The 21,585-nt window shown below is 37.2% G+C and overlaps 1 protein-coding gene across 1 annotated transcript in view; it reads left to right on the forward strand.

The window, feature by feature from the left end:
• The window catches only part of COL25A1 (collagen type XXV alpha 1 chain), a 324,158-nt gene that overhangs the window by 167,833 nt on the left and 134,740 nt on the right, over positions 1-21,585 (forward strand). The window contains exons 3-5 of the mRNA XM_055797890.1: positions 606-650; positions 2,728-2,735; positions 4,838-4,864. Of these exons, the coding sequence (XP_055653865.1) occupies positions 606-650; positions 2,728-2,735; positions 4,838-4,864 (80 nt within the window). The remainder of the gene's footprint in view (positions 1-605; positions 651-2,727; positions 2,736-4,837; positions 4,865-21,585) is intronic.

The raw sequence follows: 21,585 nt of genomic DNA on the forward strand, positions 1-21,585 counted from the left end.
TCTTGGATGTTTTCAGATGAAGGCTGTATGCATTTTCCAGAGGATATGCTCTCATAAATAAATATTAATCTTTGGGCTTAATACAGGAATAACTGAATGAAGTTTAATGCCTTATGCTAAGTTTGGCTTAAGAAGATTGAAGGAATGGTGCAGCAATTTTGAGGAATACAAAGACCTTTTCTTGAGAGAAGAAAAGGAGCAATTTCTTCTCTGGGATTGGTGGTGGAAAGCACGAGAATTGATGGGCTTCAGTGCAGCAAGCTGGAAAATAAAGAAAAATGTTCCACTTGTCAGAACAGTGAAATACTAGGGTAAAAATGCCTGTGGAAGTTGCGGTAATAATTTAGATGTGGTAAACTATTTCCTTGAGAAAGAGGGATGAACTGAATGACCTCTCAAGTTTCTCCTAGCCTGTAGTGGGTAATGTAGCTGTCAGTTTTATCTCCAGCTTCCTAAATCTTATTCTGGTTATCTTTTACCCCTGCTCAGCCAAAGTCTCTGGACTTCATGTAATGCATCTGTTTAATCCCTTTACATCCAAACACAAATGATATTCTACACAAAATTTCAAGAAAAAAAGTTACAACCCACCATCTTCTTTTCAGGTCCTCCAGGAAAAAGAGGTAAGCGGGGCAGAAGAGGAGAGACTGGTAAGTTTCCAATTTCATAAGATCCATTGTTACTGGATGTCTGTGTTTTTGGGAGGATGCATACCCAGCATGTCTTCATTTTCAGTTTTATTGCTTGTGTGCTCTGAAAGAGAGTTCTGAAAGTCCTCTGGTAAAAACTTGTGACCCTTGGCATATTACCTGGTGGCCTTCCAGAGTTTTCTAGTCTTAGGCATCGTTAATTTGTAGGCACACTTCATAATGCTTGACATGGTACCATTGGTAACACATTGGTAATTGTCAAACCATTCTGGTGTTAGAATAACTCCGTGTAAGTCAGTAGTTGGAGTACTGTAAGTCGGCATTGCATCAGGCCCCCCTGGTTTGAGGTGAACAGTTTTATAAGGAAATAAAGGAGGAAATAAAATTACTTATGTTAAGAATGTAGATATTCAGGGAAATAATGTGGTAAGTAGACTATGTATGAGAGAAATTTTGTTTACTAGAAATGAATAGCAATTAAGTTCTTACAAAAATAAGAAAAACATTTGTCGGTTTGTTACCCTGTACCAGGGAGATTGCTGTTGAGAGAATCACGCTGTTGGTGCAAAGCTTGAAATTTCATTTGCGACAATGGTGTGAGATGCTGAGTATCTCTTCCTGCTGACCTTCATGGGAATTGAACTGTTGATTAGCTTGCCGTGTTGAGTTTTTCATAACGGTGAACTTTCTGGAGATGATGCAGGACAAAATGAGCATTTCTGTTCTCCTTGACTGTCTCATCTGATCTGCCAGCTAGGACAATCTTCCAATCAGCTTGATTTCTGTAGATCTTCTGTAGTCTTTCTTATCTCTGTAAATGATTGTTTATCTGGTTCCTGAAATCTATGTCCTTATTTTTCTGCATCACAAAATTGAAGCCAAGCCCTGCCAAAGGTTAATGCAAATCACCTTGGTGTTTCCATTCAGTATTGGCTTAGTATTTACTTCAGATAAAAATGCTATGGTACAGAAGGAAATTCTGTGGTTGAAGATTGTCTTACAAATGATCCTCGCAATTACATTGCCGGATGGTGTGGATTCATTTTACATCTCAAATAAACACATATTAAACTATTAATAAAGGAAATTGTTCTCTCTCATTTAAAAGCAGACCTGCACCTTAAAACGCTGTTTAAGAATGTTTACCAGGATAAAGAAATTACCTTAGTTACTGGACAATAAAATCGCATTGTTAAAAGCAAAGGGCTGTCAATATTAAAAGCAATCTCAAAGTACAGCTGCTGCTGTTTTATACTCCTTTTGCATTTCACTTGACTCAGAAATTAGAGAGAGGCATAAAAGCTTAATGAAATGCCATTGATTTGGGAGCTGCAGCTGCTCAACTTAATAAGACTGAAATTGTAGATTTGATTTGTGGCCCTTTGATAATGTTTCCAAGAACTGCTACACAAAAGTCTTTGAATCTAAATAATTGAAAAAATGTGTAAATATCACTTCATGAAGTGTGACATTTTAATAGGGAGCATTTTATATGTGTGCCTTGAGAAAGGAAGGTGATGAAAAGAAAGTTCAGCTCTGTCAGGTGGCTACTGAAACCTTCCCTCATAGGCAAAGTTGGAAGGCTGGAAGATGCTGGTGCACGTATGTCTTGACAAGATGCCCAGGTTAAATGCCAAGGGTACTTTGTGCAGTTTTGCAGCCAAGCTGTGATCGAATGCCAGCTGTGTGGCTAACTGGTGGGGTGGGTACATATGCTTTATGTGGAGTATGGCAACATGAATTGTAGTCAATGACTGGTATTTTTGGACTGGCATGAAATTGCATGGAAATGGATGGAGAAGCAATTTGCATAAGATTGCATGACTGTAATTGAAGAATTGATAAGGTAAGTGCATGCATTCAGGCATTCGTCATATTTACAAGTTGCAAAGCACAGCCAAAGTTAAAAAGTACTTGAATGGGAAAATGTGTACAGTGTATTAGCAGTGTTGCTCACTTAAAATCCTGAGGCCTTGTGCTTGGCTTCATACATGTGTCTTCCTTTAATAACTGCATAAACTTACATATTCTTTTTTCTCTTTTGTTTTACCCTCTTTTCCTCTCCCCCACCCCACAGGACCTCCTGTAAGTACAGTGATACATTGTTGGTTCTTCCAGAATCAGGGAGAAATCTGTTAGATCCTGTTAAGTTACCACCATGATAAAATGATCTAATGTCATCAAGAGGGACTTTTGATATTTATACTTACACAGCGTAAACACTAATTATCTTGGAGCTGAATAATTTAATTGGAAAGTTCCTTAAGAAAAAAGTCTTAAAACCGTAAGGCTTCATATTCAGCACTCAGATGGCAGTTTGGATCACAATTCCACGTAAGTATGTTACGCTCGTTTTGCTTATGACTTGATAACAGATATTTTACTGCAGTGTAAAAATGTGTGAATATGCCAGACTGAGTCACTTTTGCTGGGTAGTAACTTCTTCTGTGGTTATCACAAAGTCTTGGGGTGCAGGCTCCTTGTCCCTTGGAGGTATGCAGCCTCTCCAGCACATTGCAGTGTAATTGCAACTGAAGCCAGGAAGTGCCTGTGTAAAATGAGTATTAAATAATACTTGTCAGTTTAGAAAGTTGGCTGGATCTTGTGCTAATCCTGTTGGTAAGAAAACAGTTTCTGTCTTCTGTGGTTTTATGGTTGTTTTGGGGTTTTTGTTTGGCTGGGTTTTGTTTTCTGTGTTGTATATTCCCAGGGTAGGTCAAAAGACTAACTTGAAGAACAGAATTGAACACATATATCTCAGATATCTGTATTTTTCATGTCATCCACATGCACCAGATGGTGTAAAAGTGTGACTATTAAAACTATTTCTTTTACAGTGTTTGCAAACTTCTATGTTTTTTTTCTTTGATAGGTATTGTATTTCCACAATACTTTCAGGACCAGATTATCTGTCTGTTCTATGCTATGTGCATGTTTGAGAACAATGAATTAATATGTTGAGGTTCTTCTGTGACCTAATGATTTTCTGTAAACTGTGTATACTGAGCAGTGATACTACTTATGCTTGAAAGATTTTGACCATGTGCTCAGCAGTTCATAGTGGCAAATTCGTTTGACAAGCCATCAATGAAAAGCCAGGCTTAATGCATAATGCTGCTGTGTATTTGAAAGAAACACTGGCTTCCCCAATTTCTTTTGCTGTCTTCCCATGAAACACAAAGAGCAACCATAAATCATGATACAAACCATTTTCCTGTAGCAAGACAACGTGGCAAGAGTTCACTGTGTGCCTCGTTATGAATGTCTTTGGCTTCAGCTCCCCACTGTTTTTGTATAGGTCCATTTAAAAAACAGAAAAAGACTTAACTGTACCAATATTAACACAAACCTAAAATAGCTCCCAAAATGTAATAATTTTAAGAAGTATCTGACTTAAAATTCCAAGTTTCATTCTCAAAACTTAAAAGATTTCATCTTGGCTGACACGCAGTAAGGGTTTAAGTTGCTACAAGGCATTTAAAAATATAATTTCTGTTCCTAATACACTTTTTTATTTTCATAGACACAGTCTGGCTAGGGGAAACTGTTGTGAACTTAATTATTGTTTTCACCTGGGAGATTGTGGTATTTGTTTTATTTAAAATAGCAAGTATTTGTATATCCCACATAACACTGCATGGAATTAGGTGTATGTTGTATTTTCAAAGGCTGCTGCAGTGCTGTTTATTTTCCTTGTAAATGACTACTGGCTGTCACATACAATAACAGTCAAAGGCTGAGTTTTTTCAAATTATTTTTAATGATCTCTTATACCATTCTCAAATTTCTTCTTTGGTACCTATGTTGTAGTTGTAGCTTATGTATCTAATTCTTTACTGCCTAAGCGCTAAAGTTTTTTTTTTTCTTTTAACCACATATTTACCCTTCAGTCTGCATGGACGATTCTCTTCATAGTAGAAAGGAGTTTCAGTGAGCATCAAAGTAGCCAGTAGCCTTTCAGTTAGAGGGTTTATTTAAGTTAAAACATACAACTTTCACTGTGAAAGCCTTATTTCTTCACTGTGTAGTACCTATTTGATATTTATTGGTTTGTAATATTGTCATATATAAAAATTAAACAATGTGCAAATTATAATTTACCAGTAATGTACTCTGCATGTTTGTTATGTCATATGTCATGACTGTGTTGTTAATGTGTGTCATACCATTTCATCTCATTCAACCAGGGTCTACCAGGGCGAAATGGCTATCCGGTAATGCATCATATATTTATGATAGCGTATATTACTTTAAAATCATGTTGTATTTTGGTGGGGTTTTTTATTACTGTCAAAAAGACCTTTTTTCTGTTTCTCAGATGCCTAGAAAATATAGGACTTTCCTTTAAAAACAAAATGAAAAACCTTTTAGAAGTTTTGAATAAGAACCTGTTTACAATGCATAAATGCAATGCACTGATTATTGGACAGTTTACATATTTTGTGTTGAGTTTCTGCATTCTTGCATACAAAAATAAATTTTTTACTTTAATTTTTTTAAAAAAATCTTTAGCAAGCTACTGCATCTCAATTTTCCATATTAGAAAGCTGCACAATTGACATATGGAACCTCTAAGTCCTTTCTTTTTACTCTGTCCTTTTTCTCTTGACTGCTTCATTCAATGCATTTTGAGCAAAGTAAAATGCTATTACAGAGGTCCTAGGAGTTGGCTGCATTGTCTTTTGCAGAGTAATTTCTGATAATGGAGATGCAATTCATTTTTCTGTCAGTTTCATTCATATCTTTAGGATTTATTGCCTGAAAAAATAAAATATGAAATAATGCATCTTTCTAAAATCTATTAATAACCTATTTCTTTCAAGTAGTCAGGCAAGCTGACTACAGTGTCCCACTCAGGGAAAAAAGCATACGCCTACCGTCACATGTGTATTAGAAACCAAATGACAAAATGTGTTAGTGGATGTATTTCAGAGACAATATGTATGTACAACATAATGACTGTTAAAGTATGATAATGACCTTACTTGAAGCACTAGAATAGTATAGCTCAGCGGGCCCTCCTATACTGATTTGCCTATATATTTCAGACAAAAGATGCTTAATTTTTCTGTGGCTTTTAAAAATGTTTCTATTCATAAATATGAATTGGGTACCTTGAACACCTGCAGGTAGAGGGCAATTTCATAGAATCATAGAATCTCAGAATGGTTTGGGTTGGAAAGGACATTTACAGATCATCTAGTCCAACCCACTGCCACGGGCAGGGACATCTTTCATTAGACCAGGTTGCTCAAAGCCCCATCCAACCTGACCCTGAACACCTCCAGGAATGGGGATTCTCTGGGCAACCTATTCTAGTGCCTCACCACCCTCATCATAAAAACTTTCTTCCTTATGTCTGATCTAAACTATCCTTTTTTAGTTTAAAATCATTGCCCCTTGTCCTGTGGCCTTGGCAAAATAAAATATATATATCTTCACCTTTCTTATAAGCCCTCTTTATATATTGAAAGGTCTCAAAAATGGCTCCCCAGGGCCTTCTCATCTCCAGGCTTAACTCTCTCAGCCTTCCTTCATAGGAGAAGTATTCCATCCCTCTGATGGTTTTTATGATCCTCCTCTGGACATGCTCTAACAGGTCCGCATCTGCCTTGTGCTGGAGCCCCCAGAACTGGGCACAGTACTCCAGATGGGGTCTCGTGAGTGGAGTGCAGGGTCAGAATCATCTCCCTTGACCGACCTACCTGACCATGCTTCTTTTTATGCAACCCATTTCAATGCTTTTCTCTGGGCATCTTCTTTAGTTGCAGAGTCTTCTGAGAAATGTTACCAAAGACACATCATCTAATGTCTATTTTTACTATTACAAGTAGCTGAAAATCACCTGGTGAGGAATCAATCATCGGCATCAAGAAACCTGCTTGGATATACTGAAAATAATATTTGGTTTCAGAATGCATACCCCGATTTTACTCAGAGAGCTTAATCTGTGTAGGTGGGTGCACAAGTGTGTGGAGGAGAAGATGGAGTGAAAAGCTTGCTAAAAATACCTCTTTTGGTCATCATCCAGCTGTAAACTCAGTATAGAAAGGTAGGGATTTAAAAGAAAGAAGGTCCACAGTGACAACAAACAAGCCCTTAGGCTCTTAGGTGATCGCTTCTGTGGAAATTAAATATCTTTGGTGTTCTTCATTCCAGTTAATGAGCTTAATGCTCATAAAGTTTACACTGTGCAAAGTACAAAAGCCTCACAGGCTTAACTTCTTGGCCTAAAGTATAAACTGAGAAAATGAGTGAATGTGTGTATCGGTGATGGACTCATGCATGTTTTGCAGGCTTCATGGAGACAGTTTGAAAATGTAATTTTCACATTATATTTTTTTATATGTAATATTTAGAGCCTGAAAGCCCAGGCCTTTGTCTAGGTCCAGCTGCTTTCTTGAAGAGATTTGTTGCGGGATCTGAAGACAGATCTTGGAAGCCATGTTATTGAAACTGCTGGGTCTAATTAGTGGCATTGGTATGGGCAAACTTTAGTCTGAATGCATTTCTGTGCATGTGTACAGGCATCTCTGTGTGCACAGGCAAAGGTGTGCTGTGCCTTCAGTAGTGCTAGGCACTGATTGAACACTTCTGCCTGCCTGAAAATGACTGGGAATAGAACTTGGCTTTGGTTCTTCAAAGGCATCACTTGGCTGGCTGTGTCGATCTTTCAGTTACAGCCATATCCTCATGCTTTGAGTGGGAAATATGTAACAGCGAGTTCAATGCACTTTAAAAGTACTTATACAGCCCTGTAGAGCTCTATGAAAAGGCTATTAGTGTTTAAAGTTATTTCTCTAGGGTCCTATTTAACTCCAGTAGAACCCTTATTGCTTTAATCTTTATTGGATTTTATAGGATATTCTGTTAGGATAGTGAAGTATATCTGCCACGTATAACCTGAAAAAGCTCTCTGCTTGATAGGCCAAAACATAGCATTGTGATCTCACAAAAGCTAGTGGCTGTTTTCTCCAAGACTCAAGTTTTCATTGTCTGTGTTCATTCTAATTTTAAAGGTAACTTAAGAAATAAGAACAGTAAGAGGAATTATGGTGAGCAATAGAAGTTTCTAGGAAGATATGGTATCAAAAGTCAAGAAAATAAGCTGGACTTACTGCTAATGAGTACCACAGTTAAGGGATTTGTAAGACCATGATTAACTGTTTAATATGTAAGGCACCATGAATACTATAAAAAACATGCATTGGTACAGCTTTTTTCCCTCATTAACATTTGCATAACAGACAGTGACCAAATTCAGAGTTGTAAGTCTTGCAGCTTGAGTTTAAAATTGAAATAGGCTATCACTTGTTCTTAAATAAAAGAGAACAAGAGTGGACAAACATTAGAGAATGAGAACACAGGCGTTTGTTTCAGGGGGTTTATATGATGATGTCACTTCAGAAATAATGCTAGAACTTGGAAAAAAAAAACCCAACAAAAAAACCTCAACCACTAAAAAAATCCAGCAGCTTCTGAATGCAGTGAGGAAGCCAAATACACAAACCATGTAGTGCTCTTCAGGGGAAAAAGAATCTTATAAACTGGTTGAATGGGTAGGAGTTATTTACTGTTTTCCATTGAAAAACTGAGGCAGACTGAGAAAATTTTTCCTACTCCTTTTCCCAAGTTGGGTTAAAGATCAAGCTCAACATCCAAGTAAATCATCCTGGAAATTGTTGCATGTCTGGTGTAAAGCTGCACTATTTTCAGAATAAAGTGTTAGAATATGAAGATGCTCACATAAGATTACTTCATAGAAGTGTGGATTGGGGACATTTCTCCTACATCTCTCCATGGTGTCAGTTTGCAGAGCACCTGATGTATTTACAAGACACTTAGGAGCTGTAGAGGATTATGACTGCTGCAGGTGATCATATGAGTACATGGTTATGAATATTCTGTATCTGTGACTGTGATAGTGAAGTAACAACTGCCTCATCTGCAAAAGCCAGCAATATAACAAGATATTTTTACCCTTTTCCTCTCTTGCAATTATAAAAAGAAATTGCCTTAGATAAGCAAAAATAGAAACTTCACATGGTGATTTAAGAAAATTATTTGTGCTGCAATAAATGCCTGCCTACTGGTATGTTCTGGTTCTAAAATGTTTCAGTCCATTTTATACATAGAATTACAAATAAAGATTAGAAAATTAATAGAATAATAAAACAGCATTATAATAGATAAGCTCACTGTGCCATTAGTAATACAGACAATTGTTACCATACGCTGGATCTACCAAGACCCTCTTTAAAGTAGCAATTTCCATCTCAGATGCATAAACAGAGGACACCTGTGTTGTAAAATCCACATCTCCACATGGCATTTTCTACATGTCAGCATGTGATGCAAACCAAGCACATAATGCGAGGATACTGTGGGTTAGTGAGGATCACTGTAGTTTAGATTCACAGCTGATGTCAGTTCAAAATCATACAACCCATATATCAATCAGAGAAATACAGAAATATGGCTGATGGCATACAGATAGGGTAGATGTAATTTAACAATTAAACGTCTTGTTTTCTGTATTCTCCCTTGCAGCTTTAAATATGACCCTCTTCTTTTTCCTAATAAAGCATGTATAGGTAGTGAAAGAAATTAAGCTGATTTGTCATTTATTTGACAGTGTACATAAATTTCTGGTCACTCTAGGCTCTCTGTTGAGTTCAGCTTTGCAGCTAAGCAGGTGGCATGCAGAAGGCTGTAGTTATGATTTTCATGTTTATGCTTTGGCAGGCATAACTAATGCTTGAACTGTACCTAAGGTCATTCATACTTGCCTTTTGTTGGGCATGCCACTTGAAATTTCCCAGTCATTTCCTCACAACGCACGATGCAACTCTCTGGTGTAACAGAAATAGCTTTATTTATGAAACGAACTACCTTGGAGCAAAATTTTGTGTTCCAAAGAAGCTGTAATTCTAGGACTCAATTCTCATTTTGTATTTGGCAATTGCACATGGTTGTAGAGCAAGTAACCAGTGACAGTTAAAAATGCCTCTTACAATTTGCCTGAACTGTAACTTTCTCACAAAAAAAATTGAGATTCAAAGAAAATGTTAAATCACTTACAGTAGAAATCTGGTATTTAATTATTACTTATATCTGTCACAAACAGCAAAGGAAATTCCAAACCATCCTATAAGAATTCTTAAGTCATCGGTTCCTTCACCTTGAAGGAGGGTTGCCAACATGATGCGTCATTTTCTTTCATGCTGGATTTTTCATTTGGACTTGTGGTATAGCTGAAAGATATGTAAAACTTTACTAGCCATACAGCTCCCAGATGAATATTCCTATGTGGGAGTTTAAGTGCGTTGTTAATCCTAGCTGAGGTCAAGGGCTATAATATTTCATTAAAGAAACTTATTCCTAAATCACTGGACTAGGTGGTTGGATTCTGTGATTTCCAGAAAGTGCAAAATAGAAGTGTTTTCTGAAGGCTGCAGCATGCCTGCTTCCCCGTGTGGTCAGCATTCGGTTCCCATTTATAAGACAGGCAATATGAGGAGGGGAACATCTGGAGCAGGCGGGCACCTGAACAGGGTGTTCTTATAAAGCTGAATGAGGAACTTTTCCCCTACTGGGAATCAAAAAGTTCTTTCATACACCTGTGGTGGGCCCCACACTGCTTTGCATCATCCCGTAATTACACCAGAAGTGATATGGCTAGTGCTTGTTCAAGCTAATAATGTTCTCAAAGATATGCTTTGGGTGTTCTTTCTTAATGTGAGAAGTTAGCTGGTAGAACAAAGCCCTAATGTACTTTGTCTCCATTCCTTGGGATCTTTGGGATGGGCACATTTAGTGTGTATCTTGCCTTTTGCATCACAAGGAAAATACTAGGGTGTTGTTTGGACTGCCCTTGTTTTTTGTATTCTCAGCTACATGTGTGCATATTAAAATCAGGATTAGTTAAAGCAGTTTCTGAAAGCAAACATACTTGTCTGGTAGGAAGGATTTATACAAGCAGTGTGGAATGTCAGTTGCAAGTTTATTTCAATGACTGTGTAGGATACAGATCATAAATCATCCTTAGAAAAAGGTTATTTTGGTTCTTTTTTTTTTTTTTTTTTCTCTTTTTTCTCCTCTCTCTGGCTTAAGGTAAAACAATTAACATTTATTGGTTTTGCAAATATTGGGATCTGCATAGTGCTGATAATCTAACAGAGGACCACTGAGTTAAGAATTCTTTTTGGATTATTTTATACATGTTCACAGTAGCTATTTCCAGTATAAACTAGAGGAATTTAACCCTTTGCTGCTTTGCTTCACAAAAGGAGCATAATGGAAAAACAATCATGCACATGAGCACTCATCAGTTGAAAAGACTATTAAGTCTTTAATGTAGAAATCAGTTTATTGCTGCTACATAATATTCTTACCAAAATAAACTGCTGTTTGCTTCAGTTTGGAAGGCTGGAATTCTTAGCAAGTGAAGTAATGCCAGAAAAAAATTGAAAATTTTTAAAAGTCACACTATTCTTTCTGTAACAGTTCCTTGTTTTACCAGATCAATTGCAACTAAGATAAACAAAGGTAAGGGCAGAGTCTTCTACTTTTCTTCATGCTGAGCAGCAGTTACTCAGAGAAGCAATCCCCAAAAGAAGTAGTACTTACTATGAGAGGGCAAGGTAGAACTGGGAGCCATGCGAAGAAAAAATCAGGAGACAAATTGTGGGTGCTAAGGAAGTTCTTTATTTCCTGGTACACAGATTTTTTTGTGAATCGGAAGCTGCATCACTGTATTGGAGTTTAAGGCTTACATTCAAATTCATATTTTAGTTCAGTAGTATTAGACATGTATATTGAGGGTTTTGGCCTCCAGCAGTTGGAACGATCTCAGTTTGCCATTTGCAGTTAGCTTCACTGGGTGACATTAACAAAGGTACAGTATTTTTCTATAGCTGAGAGTGAGGTTGAAAGGAAGTGCTCCAAAAGCACCAGGAGTAGCAGACAGGCAGTTCAGGAACTTCTGTCATGCATAACGTAGTATTTGCATACCCAGTCACTGTGAAAGTTCAAGTTGAGGTTCCTTTTCTTAATCAGAACACTCTTGAGTGAGGCCTGTGGTTTTCCTTCAGGTAGTCTGACTGATTAGCCCATCTCCGAAGGGAAAGTGACCTCAGCGTTTCCACTTCCAGCTGTGTGGATCAATTACCCTGATTTTTTAAAATCTACTCTGCATATGATAGGAGATCTCTCATTTTAGTTCTCTGCCCTTAGAGTAAGTAAAGTGTAATCTGGTATTGCCATCACACGCATATTGTTTCTCCCTAGCTGGGAATACAAAGAAACACACTTTTGTTCTTCGTGCTGTCACCAGCTACTGCAAAACTCTTTCTATAATCTTGAAAACCAGTTATGTCAGAAGAAAGCAATGAGTATGTTTTATTTGGATGTATTCATGTGTGGATCCCCAAAACTTACAAGAATAGTCTAGAGATTTTGAGATTAAACGAACTAATGAGATTGGTAAATGCTTTAGTATTTTTAAAGTTGTTTCACTGAACTATATTTTGTCTTTGGATTCACCTGTTCAGCTCTGGTGAATTTCAATTTAACTTGCATAATTTGACTGAAATTAGAAAACAAGTGAGAGGAGTGTATGATTTGTTAGAGTATGGCTCAGAAAGGCACAGGAATGTAATATTTGCATTTGCAAGTTTTCTTGGCTCTGGGGGTAGCCCATATTCTGTACTGTAGATCGATCTGATTTCAATAACTTTTGTTTTTTTGGCTAAATGTTTTCTCGGTTGAGTTTGCCTGTTTCTGCTTGTGCAGCAGTTCTGAAGGCAGAAAACTTACTCTCTGACTGTGCAATGACACACCAGCTCTACTTAGAGTTAAAAGGGGATTTCAGAATCAAAGTAGAAAAATCTCTGAATTTCTTTCTGGATAGGCAAGCTTCAAAAAGCAGATGTACGAGTATGGAGAAACTTAGTAGTTTTTCCTAAATAGCTTGAGGGGGTGAAACGAGCAGCAACTCAACAGCAAGATTTTGCAGAGATGAGCTTTTGTTCTCCAATGTAAAAAAAAAAAAACAACCACCACCTCCCCCCCAAAAAACCCACCAAAAAAACCCCAAACCAAACCCAACCAAATAAAGAAAAACACACACAAAAGAAATTCTACTTCTTTTCACATAAATTTCAAAAATGCATAAATGGAATTTGCCATGAAAGAAAAAGAGTTATCGGAAGTTTTTTTGGAAGTTGGACCTGTATATGTCTTTTCACCTACAAAAAAAAAAGAAAGAACTGCAGAAGTAGTCTGAAGCAACATTGCTGCTGAGGATCTGAATTAAAATGACAGGATTCTTCTAGCATCCTCTCAGTAGTCTCTCTCGAGCCAGTTACGAGCAAACAAAATTCCCTTTAGACACTCCATCTAGCTGGTGAATATATGGCTCCAAGCTTTCCCCTTCATGGCTGCTTTATTGTATTGATTCATTCTTGAGTGAGTCTCTTTTCTTCCTCCTCTGTGACTTGCTCCAATTCCTTACCCAGCAATATAGTTTCTAGGTCCCTCAAATCTTTTGGCAGCCAATATAGTGTTACAACTACACTCTTTCAATCATCTGCTTGCTTCTGATAACACTTTTTTTCTCCCCTCTCCCTCTCCCTCTCCCTCTCCCTCTCCCTCTCCGCATTTTCTCCCTTTTTAAACCCTTTTATGTTTCTTCTTGAGTGAAATATTGAAAAGCAGAAAGTTCTTAAGTTTTCCCAATAGTCTCATAAAAATACTAGCACCAACAGAAGGGTTATCCTATCTCAAACATTATCTCCTACCCAGACACTATTCATTGTCATTTTCCAGGCATGACTGACACCTGGGCTTACAATAAAGAACACCCAACTTCTCCTCTCGCTCCTCTTCCTCATCCTCCACACTGATGTGAACGGGTCAACCTGCTATTTTCAACCTTGTCATAAACTTCCGAATGTTACACTTTAGGTTTAAATTGCAGTGTCCAGTGTTTTGCTTGAAAGGCCATTAGGACTGTGGTCTGACGTCAGTGGGACAGGACATTAAGGCATTAAATGAGGAAGAAAGAATGACAAAGGTTGTAGTGCATCCCCAAATACTGATTTATTTCCTGGAATGAAATAATCTTTTAGAGTTTGCTTCATACAGGTTTTTTTCATAATGATTTATGCTTTTTGAGAATTTACTGGTTCCAAGTAATTTTGGAGGGGACAGAATTTTATGTGGTACCATTAGCTTTTGATGAATGATTTAGGTTATAGTGTGTTTAAAACAGTAGTGTCTTTAAACTAGCTGCGTGTATATTTGTGCCTTTTAAATCTAGTAGGTACATGACAGAACTATCTGAATGGGCTTGCGTGTGCAGAATTTTATATTCCAGTTATTTGAGCACATTTGGCAGTGCATAGCTGAAAACACCTGCTTTGGAGTTTAAGTTTTAATGCAGTGCATCCGCACCATTATTTTTTTCTCATCTTGTATCCCAGTTGGAAATAATGCATTTTTGGACTAGGACTAGGTATGAACGCTGGCATTTTGGTTATCTTTGAATTCTTCAAACAAAGTTTTCTTTGACCACATGATAGACCAAAGAGATTGGGGGTTTTATCTACATTTTTATCTATTTATGAACACTTTGTTACTTTGGCTTTTAGGTTTTTTTATCTTTTAAGGCCTTTGTAACTGTTCTCTTTTTTTGGAGATGTATCCACTCTGATTGATCTCTTTTGTTGTAAGTCGAAAGGAAAGTATCTCTATGGCAGCTGTATGGTGGTTTTTTTCATTCCCTGGGAGCCCCATTCAAAATATGTGCCTCTGTAGGCAGATAAAAGGAATGTGATGCTCAGGTTCTTCTATCCTAATGGAACAAAAATCAATTTACATACCTGCTCTTGAGTTTTGGTAATCTTCTAAAGCTGATGGTTCCACCGAGGGAAGGTCAAAAATTGGCTTCTGAAGGTTAGTTCTCTATGATACTGTGTTATTTACCAAACAACTGTATATATTTTTTTTAATTAGCGGACTTCATTCCCTCTGAAAAGAGAAAATTTCTACAAACCAAAAAAGAAATTTACTAAAAGAAGCATAATGGTTTGTTTTTTGTTTTTTTGTTTTTTGTTTTTGTGTTGTTGTTTTTTTTTATTATTATTATTATTCTGTAAAGCCATCAAACAGGTAACAAGAAAGATTGTTCTTTGGTAGGGTTTCAGTGAGCAAATGGATTCACTTCCATGGTGGTGTAAGGAGACAGATTCTTCAGAATTATTCCAGGAGAACAAAAATCTAATTCATCAAAGTCATCGTGCCACAGCTGTTACAACAATCTATCTCCCGCTGAATGCTAGCCAGCTAATTTTTGAGAAGTGACATTTTTTCACAGTTTATTGTTTTCTCATCAACATGGCACCAACCACATCAAATATATTCACACAGTGATGTTGGCGTTGATGAATTAGCCATGTGCTTTCTATTTACAGATACAGGAGTTTCAATTTCTTCAGGAGAAACTTCATTCTTTTAGGTAGAATGTAAATTTCTTCCTGCTCTGTGTGTATGTTGTCTGTGTTCAAGTACTTGTTAAGCTATACAGGAATTCAGTAGCATAATGAGGTATTTTTATGGAAACACGTAGTTCTGCAACCTATTGCAAGGCTGTTTTTATGGATGGGTGAAGCATATGGGGGTAAGCACTTTAAGATCATAATTTCAAAACAGTTTATTTTTTAACAGCAGGCAGTTACAATGTGCTGTTTCTCAATTCACTGTACCATATATGATTTGCCAAGTTTAGGCAGGTTCATTTTACAATTTTCTTTTTTTTTTTTTTTCTTCTCTCCTGAAGAAGTACCTGAGTATCGGTTAGGTATTTCATACTTGGAGTTTTGATCTACGGTAAACAGTGTTAGACAGTGATAAATAATCTGTTTAAAATGAACCAAAACAAAACAGAGTCCACATGACTCCTTTCTTTACTGTAACTTGAGCTATGTTGCTTTTACTCTTTCTAGGGTCAACAGTAGTTTTCCTTTGCAGTAATTTGTCATACAGATATGACTGTACAAATGTTGCAGATGCTGGTGAGATGTATAGGCTACAAGGAGAAAAACAGTGTCTGTCTGGAAATAATCTTCTTGCTAGCCTGATGTATGGAAGACAACAAAGTGCTTCACAGTTTGGGGTTCACAGTCATACTTGGCCCTTTTCTCCTATATATTTGTGATGTGTGCGATGTTGGCCATGATAAATAGAAGGATGTCTGCCTACAGTCTTTTAGAAGAGTTCATTCCAACTTATATCTGCCCAGTTTTTTCTCATGGTTTTTTAGACATATGTATTTCAGCAGGAAGGGCAGTCATAGTTCTCAGATACTCAAAAATGCATCTGCACCACAAGAAACTGCCTGTCAGATTTCCTGCATAAACTATAAAAATAAAAAGTATCTCGGCAATTATTTTTCGGCCGTGAAATATGCTTTTGAAAAGCTGTGACTATAATTTTTCTTGCATAGAACTCTTTGTACTCCCTTATTGTTACCATATGCAGTGCTTTTTTTGTAGTTCAGCCACTCTGAATAGCCAAACTCTGAACAATTTTTCTTTCTTCAAATCGCCTGCTTCTAGACATAACCAGTCCATCTTATGATTGCAAAGGAACTATTAGAGTATTCAGACTGCATGTAGGGCTCCCAGCTGGGAATCTTGTAATCTAGGGTGATATTGCCCCAAGGAAAAGTTTGGAAAATGTACCTGGCATTTCTGGTTTATTTTGGAATCTTTAAAACTGTCGCTCACTTTCTATCTTGTTCCATCATCGATGATTTCTGTCATCTAACTTAGGCTAATATAGGAACCAGAACCACTTCATGAAATTCATAACTTCAGTTGCATGTCCTTTTGTTTTTTGAAATTCAAAGAAATTAAAAAGTATGGAAAAATGCAAACCTTTTCTGTAGCAAGAACAGCAAAATGCATGTGATATTCCTGCCAGTTATGCTTGGCAGCTTACTATTAGCATTGGCTTATTGCTTCAGATGTGCATGCTGCATATTTCTCTGTACTGAAGGCACTACACTTGACAGGTGGTTAAAAATATAAATTGGAATAACTTCTGATTACCTTTATGCTCATGAACTGAAATCTCAATACTGAGAGCCTACTCTAGGCATGGTGTAGCTTTTCTGGCTGATGGAGGTATAGCCTGGAGACTTAATCATGGTGCTGCTATTCTTCATTCTCCAGGTTTTATCAGGACCTTGCTTCTGAGTCACTTTGGTGTTTCCAAGGCATGTTTGAGATCCTTATTAGCTTTTTAAAGGCAATTTTGCAAGGGTTTTTGATGAGTTAATGGCTTGCAACCAAATGAGAGATTCTTGGATTTACAGGATGAGGCTATTAAAGGCTTAAGAATGCCCCCCACCCTCACCGCACCCCACCCCAAAAAACCTAAAAAAAAATCCCAAAAATACCAATGTGATGGGTTGGGGAGCAGTTGTAGTTCAATTCTTGAATTAATTTGAATCACTATTTTGCATGAGTCTAGGAGAAGCAAGATGTTGCTTCTGAAGGCTGAATGAGATGAAGTCTCTAGCAGTTCAGATGGGATCTGTAAGCTCCTGGTCAAGAAGATCGAGCAGCTGAACAGTGCTGTGAATTTTTTGAATTTTTTTTAAAAAAACCCAACTTCATTTAAAACTAAATTCCTACCTTGGAATACATTTATACTTATTTTGCAATCTCCAGGTGATGATCCATCTAGTTGAGTTTTATGTCTCAGGTAGTAGCTCATGTGAATTGCTTGAGGGCAGAATTCAGGAAATCCTGAAATGGACTTCTTAGAAAGAATGTTGTAGTACTTCATTTGTCTTTGTCAGTAATTTTGCTTTATGTGGTAAAGGGTTTTAGACAGCAGGCTCAGCTCACCTTTCTTTCACTCTTGTAGAACATTCTTTTCACAGAAGAGTTTTCTCCAGCCCAAATGATCTGTATTATTTGGGGTTTTTTGCAGTAATATCCTGATCGCTGGCCAGAGAGACTTGTTGCACGTTGATTTAGTGTACTTTTTTCTCCCAGGCTTGGAGCAAGTGACTTCTGTACCTGGGCTGTTCTCTCACGTTGTTCTTAATGGCAATCATTTCCATTCATTTTTTGAAAAAGAACCAATAATATTTCATCAGTAGGAGAAATTTAGCTAGCTGACGAGCTTATCTTACTCATTGCCCTTATAAGTTCTAAACCAAAACTTCACTAAAAAGAAATCTTGTCAGACTTGCTAGGAATTATATAACCTTGCTAGGAATACTATACTACGTCTAATTAAAGTAAGCCTTGATAAACCTGTCATTAACCAAAGGAGAGAAAAAGACAGACATGGAGATTCATCATTTTAACGGTGTTGTGATGAGGAAACCTGACAGTTGTGTGGTTTTAAACTTCTATCAATCTTGAACTAAAAGAGGTGGTTTGAAAAGGCAATGTGTCATCTTTCACCTTACCTGAATTTAGTGGGGTTGCAAACCTGCTGTCTGAGAGAGATTTCCTTTCTTTTCCCACACATAGGTATTTTAAAATTCAGTCTGACACAGTAACGGGCATGCAGCTCATACAGCGGCTGTAAAGCTAGATTCCTGCGTTCTTCTGAATCTCCTATTGTATATGGATTGACATAAGAGATTTCCAAGCAGTTGCAAGTACCAATTTAACAATCCAGCTTACTATAAATTTTTTAGAAATGTGGAATAATTTAGCCAATTTTATCGGGGTAAGAATTTCTGAATTCTGAAATTCTGCTGTAAGAGTCTAAATTAGTGTATCTTAAGACTGCCAAATGTGTGATCTAAAAAATTACTGGGGGACACTTTAAAATGTTGGGGGGTTATTTATTAACAACTGAGTGCTGAACCACACGCCTATTAAAATCAATCTGAAAATGCACTTTTAATTCAGTGCATTACAAACTGAGTCCAGAAAAGACTTGAATACTGGCCAGCTTCAGCTACAGCATTGTTATGTCTCATTAGCTTTATTTGTTGGGCCAACACTGGCCATGAGAAATGTTGAAATAACCTCGGCCACTTATTTGTGCCATGAAGTTCCAGTAAATTGAAATACAGTCTACCATGGTGTCACTGGGATTCTGTTCAGTTTTCTGTATTCATACCTCTCTCTAAGATGCAGGTGTTTCTATATTAATTTTGTGTTTGTGGAGATTTTGAGATACCTATGGTCTGCACTGGGGGAGAGATGGTTTGTTTTTTTTTTGCCAAAATACTTGATTTCACACCAAATAATCGGTAAATACAGAGAGTTGCCAAAGTCTGAGAAGTCATTAACATTTGGAGATAATAATTGACCTGCTTGTAATTTTTTTATACTCAAAACTAGAACTAATTTGCAGTGTCAAAATTTTTCTTCATTTTTTCCACAGAGAAATGTGTTTGCAGCATTTCTCTGCATGCTTCCAATTAATATAAAAGCTACAAAAATTATGCATTCTTAAAATATGCCAATCTATTTTATTTTAAAACAAAAAGCCGAACCCCTTCCTTTAGGTAGAGGGTGGTCTGCAACTTATAAAGAAGAAATGACATCTGTTTCTGTTTATTATGTATCTCCTGCTTCACAAGTCAGTCTTCTGATGAGTATTCCTTAAACGAAAAGGATCACTGAAGGATGAGTGGAGAACTTAGGAGTAAGAAGACAGGCTGCATCTTCCTTTTTTCCTTCCCTTGGAAGATTTTTTTTTAATCACTTAGTAGATTTCAACATGTGATACCTTTTCTTATCTTCACTTTTCACTTAGAATTTTCTGAAGAAATTAATATTACATTAAAACTGCCTAAAGTAATAATACTGACTATCTTTGTGGTAGGAACACACTCAAGATTTTTGATGCATTTGCTTACGTATTTAATTTCTAGCAATAACCCCTAAAATCCTTAAAATACTTACCTCCAGAGTAACCCATATGTAAAAAGATACTGCTTAGATGAAAAACTACCGATTTTGTATAGCGTTCAAAATCTGACTAAAAATATCTTTCTTTGAGAAATGTTACATTTACAGTCTTCATGAGGAAAAAACCAGACCAAAATGGCACTCATACCCCCCTTACTCCCGTGTGTTGTCTCTGTCCATATTAGGGTTTTTATATAGGTAGGTAGTGCTAAGTAAATAGCTGGGTACTATTTGGAAAAAAAGCAACATACTGTACAAACACCTTTGGTTTGGTATCTTGGAAAAAAATGTATGTAATGCTGTAAGTAAATATCCAGTGTCGTGGTTTAACCCCAGCCAGCAACTAAGCACCACGCAGCTGCTCCCTCCCTCCCTTCCTCCACTGGTGGGACAGGGAAGAGAATTAGAAGGGTAAAAGTAGAGAAAACTCATGGTTTGAGATAAAGACAGCTTAATAGGTAAAGCAAAAGCTGTGGACACAAAACGAAACAAGGAATTCATTCACCACTTCCCATGGGCAGGCAGGTGTTCAGCCATCTCCAGGAAGGCAGGGCTCCATCACGCGTAACAGTTACTGGGGAAGTGAAATAACCATCACTCTGAATGTCGCCACCTTCCTCCTTCTTCCCCCAGCATTGTATGTTCAGCATGACACCATATGTATGGAATATCACTTTGGTCAGTTGGGGTCAGCTGTCCTGGCTGTGTCCTCTCCTAAGTGTTTGTGCACCCCCAGCCTGCTCGCTGGTGAGGTGGGTGAGAGGTGGAAAAGGCCTTGGCTCTGTGCAAGCGCTGCTCAGAAGTGACTAAACCACCTGTGTTACCAGTGCGATTTTCAGCACAAATCCAAACAACAGTCCTGTACCTAGTTACTGTGAAGAAAACTAACAATATCCCAGCCAAAACTGACACATCCAGTAACAGCATACATTTAGAAATGGTAGTGGAAACCTAAAAAGGGAATGCGTAGCCCAGAAGAATCATTTTCAATACCATGTGTCGTATCTACAGGAAGCAAACAAATAGTGTACATGTCTGTTGCATAAACCTAATCATCCCCCTGCCTTTCATGATACATTGTCTTGTCTAGTTTTCTAAATTTTTTTATGGGCATGGCATTATAGAAGACTATATATTTGGTACTTGTCAAAAATTACTCACTAATCTGTAGTAGCTGTAATTTAGAGAACAAAGCAGAAAGCAGTTTGAACTATATAGTGCAGCTCTGGAGACAATCAAGTTTAAGTCAAAGACAGGCTATAGTTTAAAGTCTTTCTTTCAGAAAGAATAAAAATATCTTTGAGTATTTTGTGAGACTTCCAGTGCAATCATGTAATGAATTTCAATATATATTGCCTCATGTTGGATTTTTCTCAGTACATCCTGAAGTATCCTTACGTACTCTTTCAGCTTATCTCTCTTAACCAGCCTGTATCAGTTCTGGAAATTCTTATTGTTTCCATTTTTGAAAAGTGTTTTTTCTATCTTTCCAACACTAGAAAAGTAATTGAGAAAAGAAGGAAATGACCATGTTTTGCCTTAAAAGATTTAGTATTTTTATAATGAAATAATAATATTAATTTTCACAGTAGTGACCTCTTATCTTCAGGGGTATTTTTTTTCTCCTGTAGGGCAGTATGTCTCAAGCAAATTTCCTTATTATAAAAAGCAAATCCCAGAAGCCTTTCCCAGACTTCAGACCAAATACTCTTGATAGGAATGGAATCATAGGGAAAATACCTGTTATTTCCCATTGTGTGCAGGAGCTTCTCTTCAGACTACTGGGAATTTCTGATTCTTCTTTACTGAGACTCTTCAAGATGCTACACATAGTCCTTTAGTTCAAGTGCAGTAGCTATGTAGCATGGGTAGAGAGTAGGCAAAAATTTAGCAGTAGTTAAAATACCTATCACTGTAAGGGAGTACAAATTGTATTTTTTCCCTATGATAAAGAAACGTTCCCAGCAAAAAGTGCTTCTACACAA

The sequence above is a fragment of the Falco peregrinus genome, chromosome 2, assembly GCF_023634155.1.
Source record: "Falco peregrinus isolate bFalPer1 chromosome 2, bFalPer1.pri, whole genome shotgun sequence".
Classification (NCBI taxonomy): domain Eukaryota; kingdom Metazoa; phylum Chordata; class Aves; order Falconiformes; family Falconidae; genus Falco; species Falco peregrinus.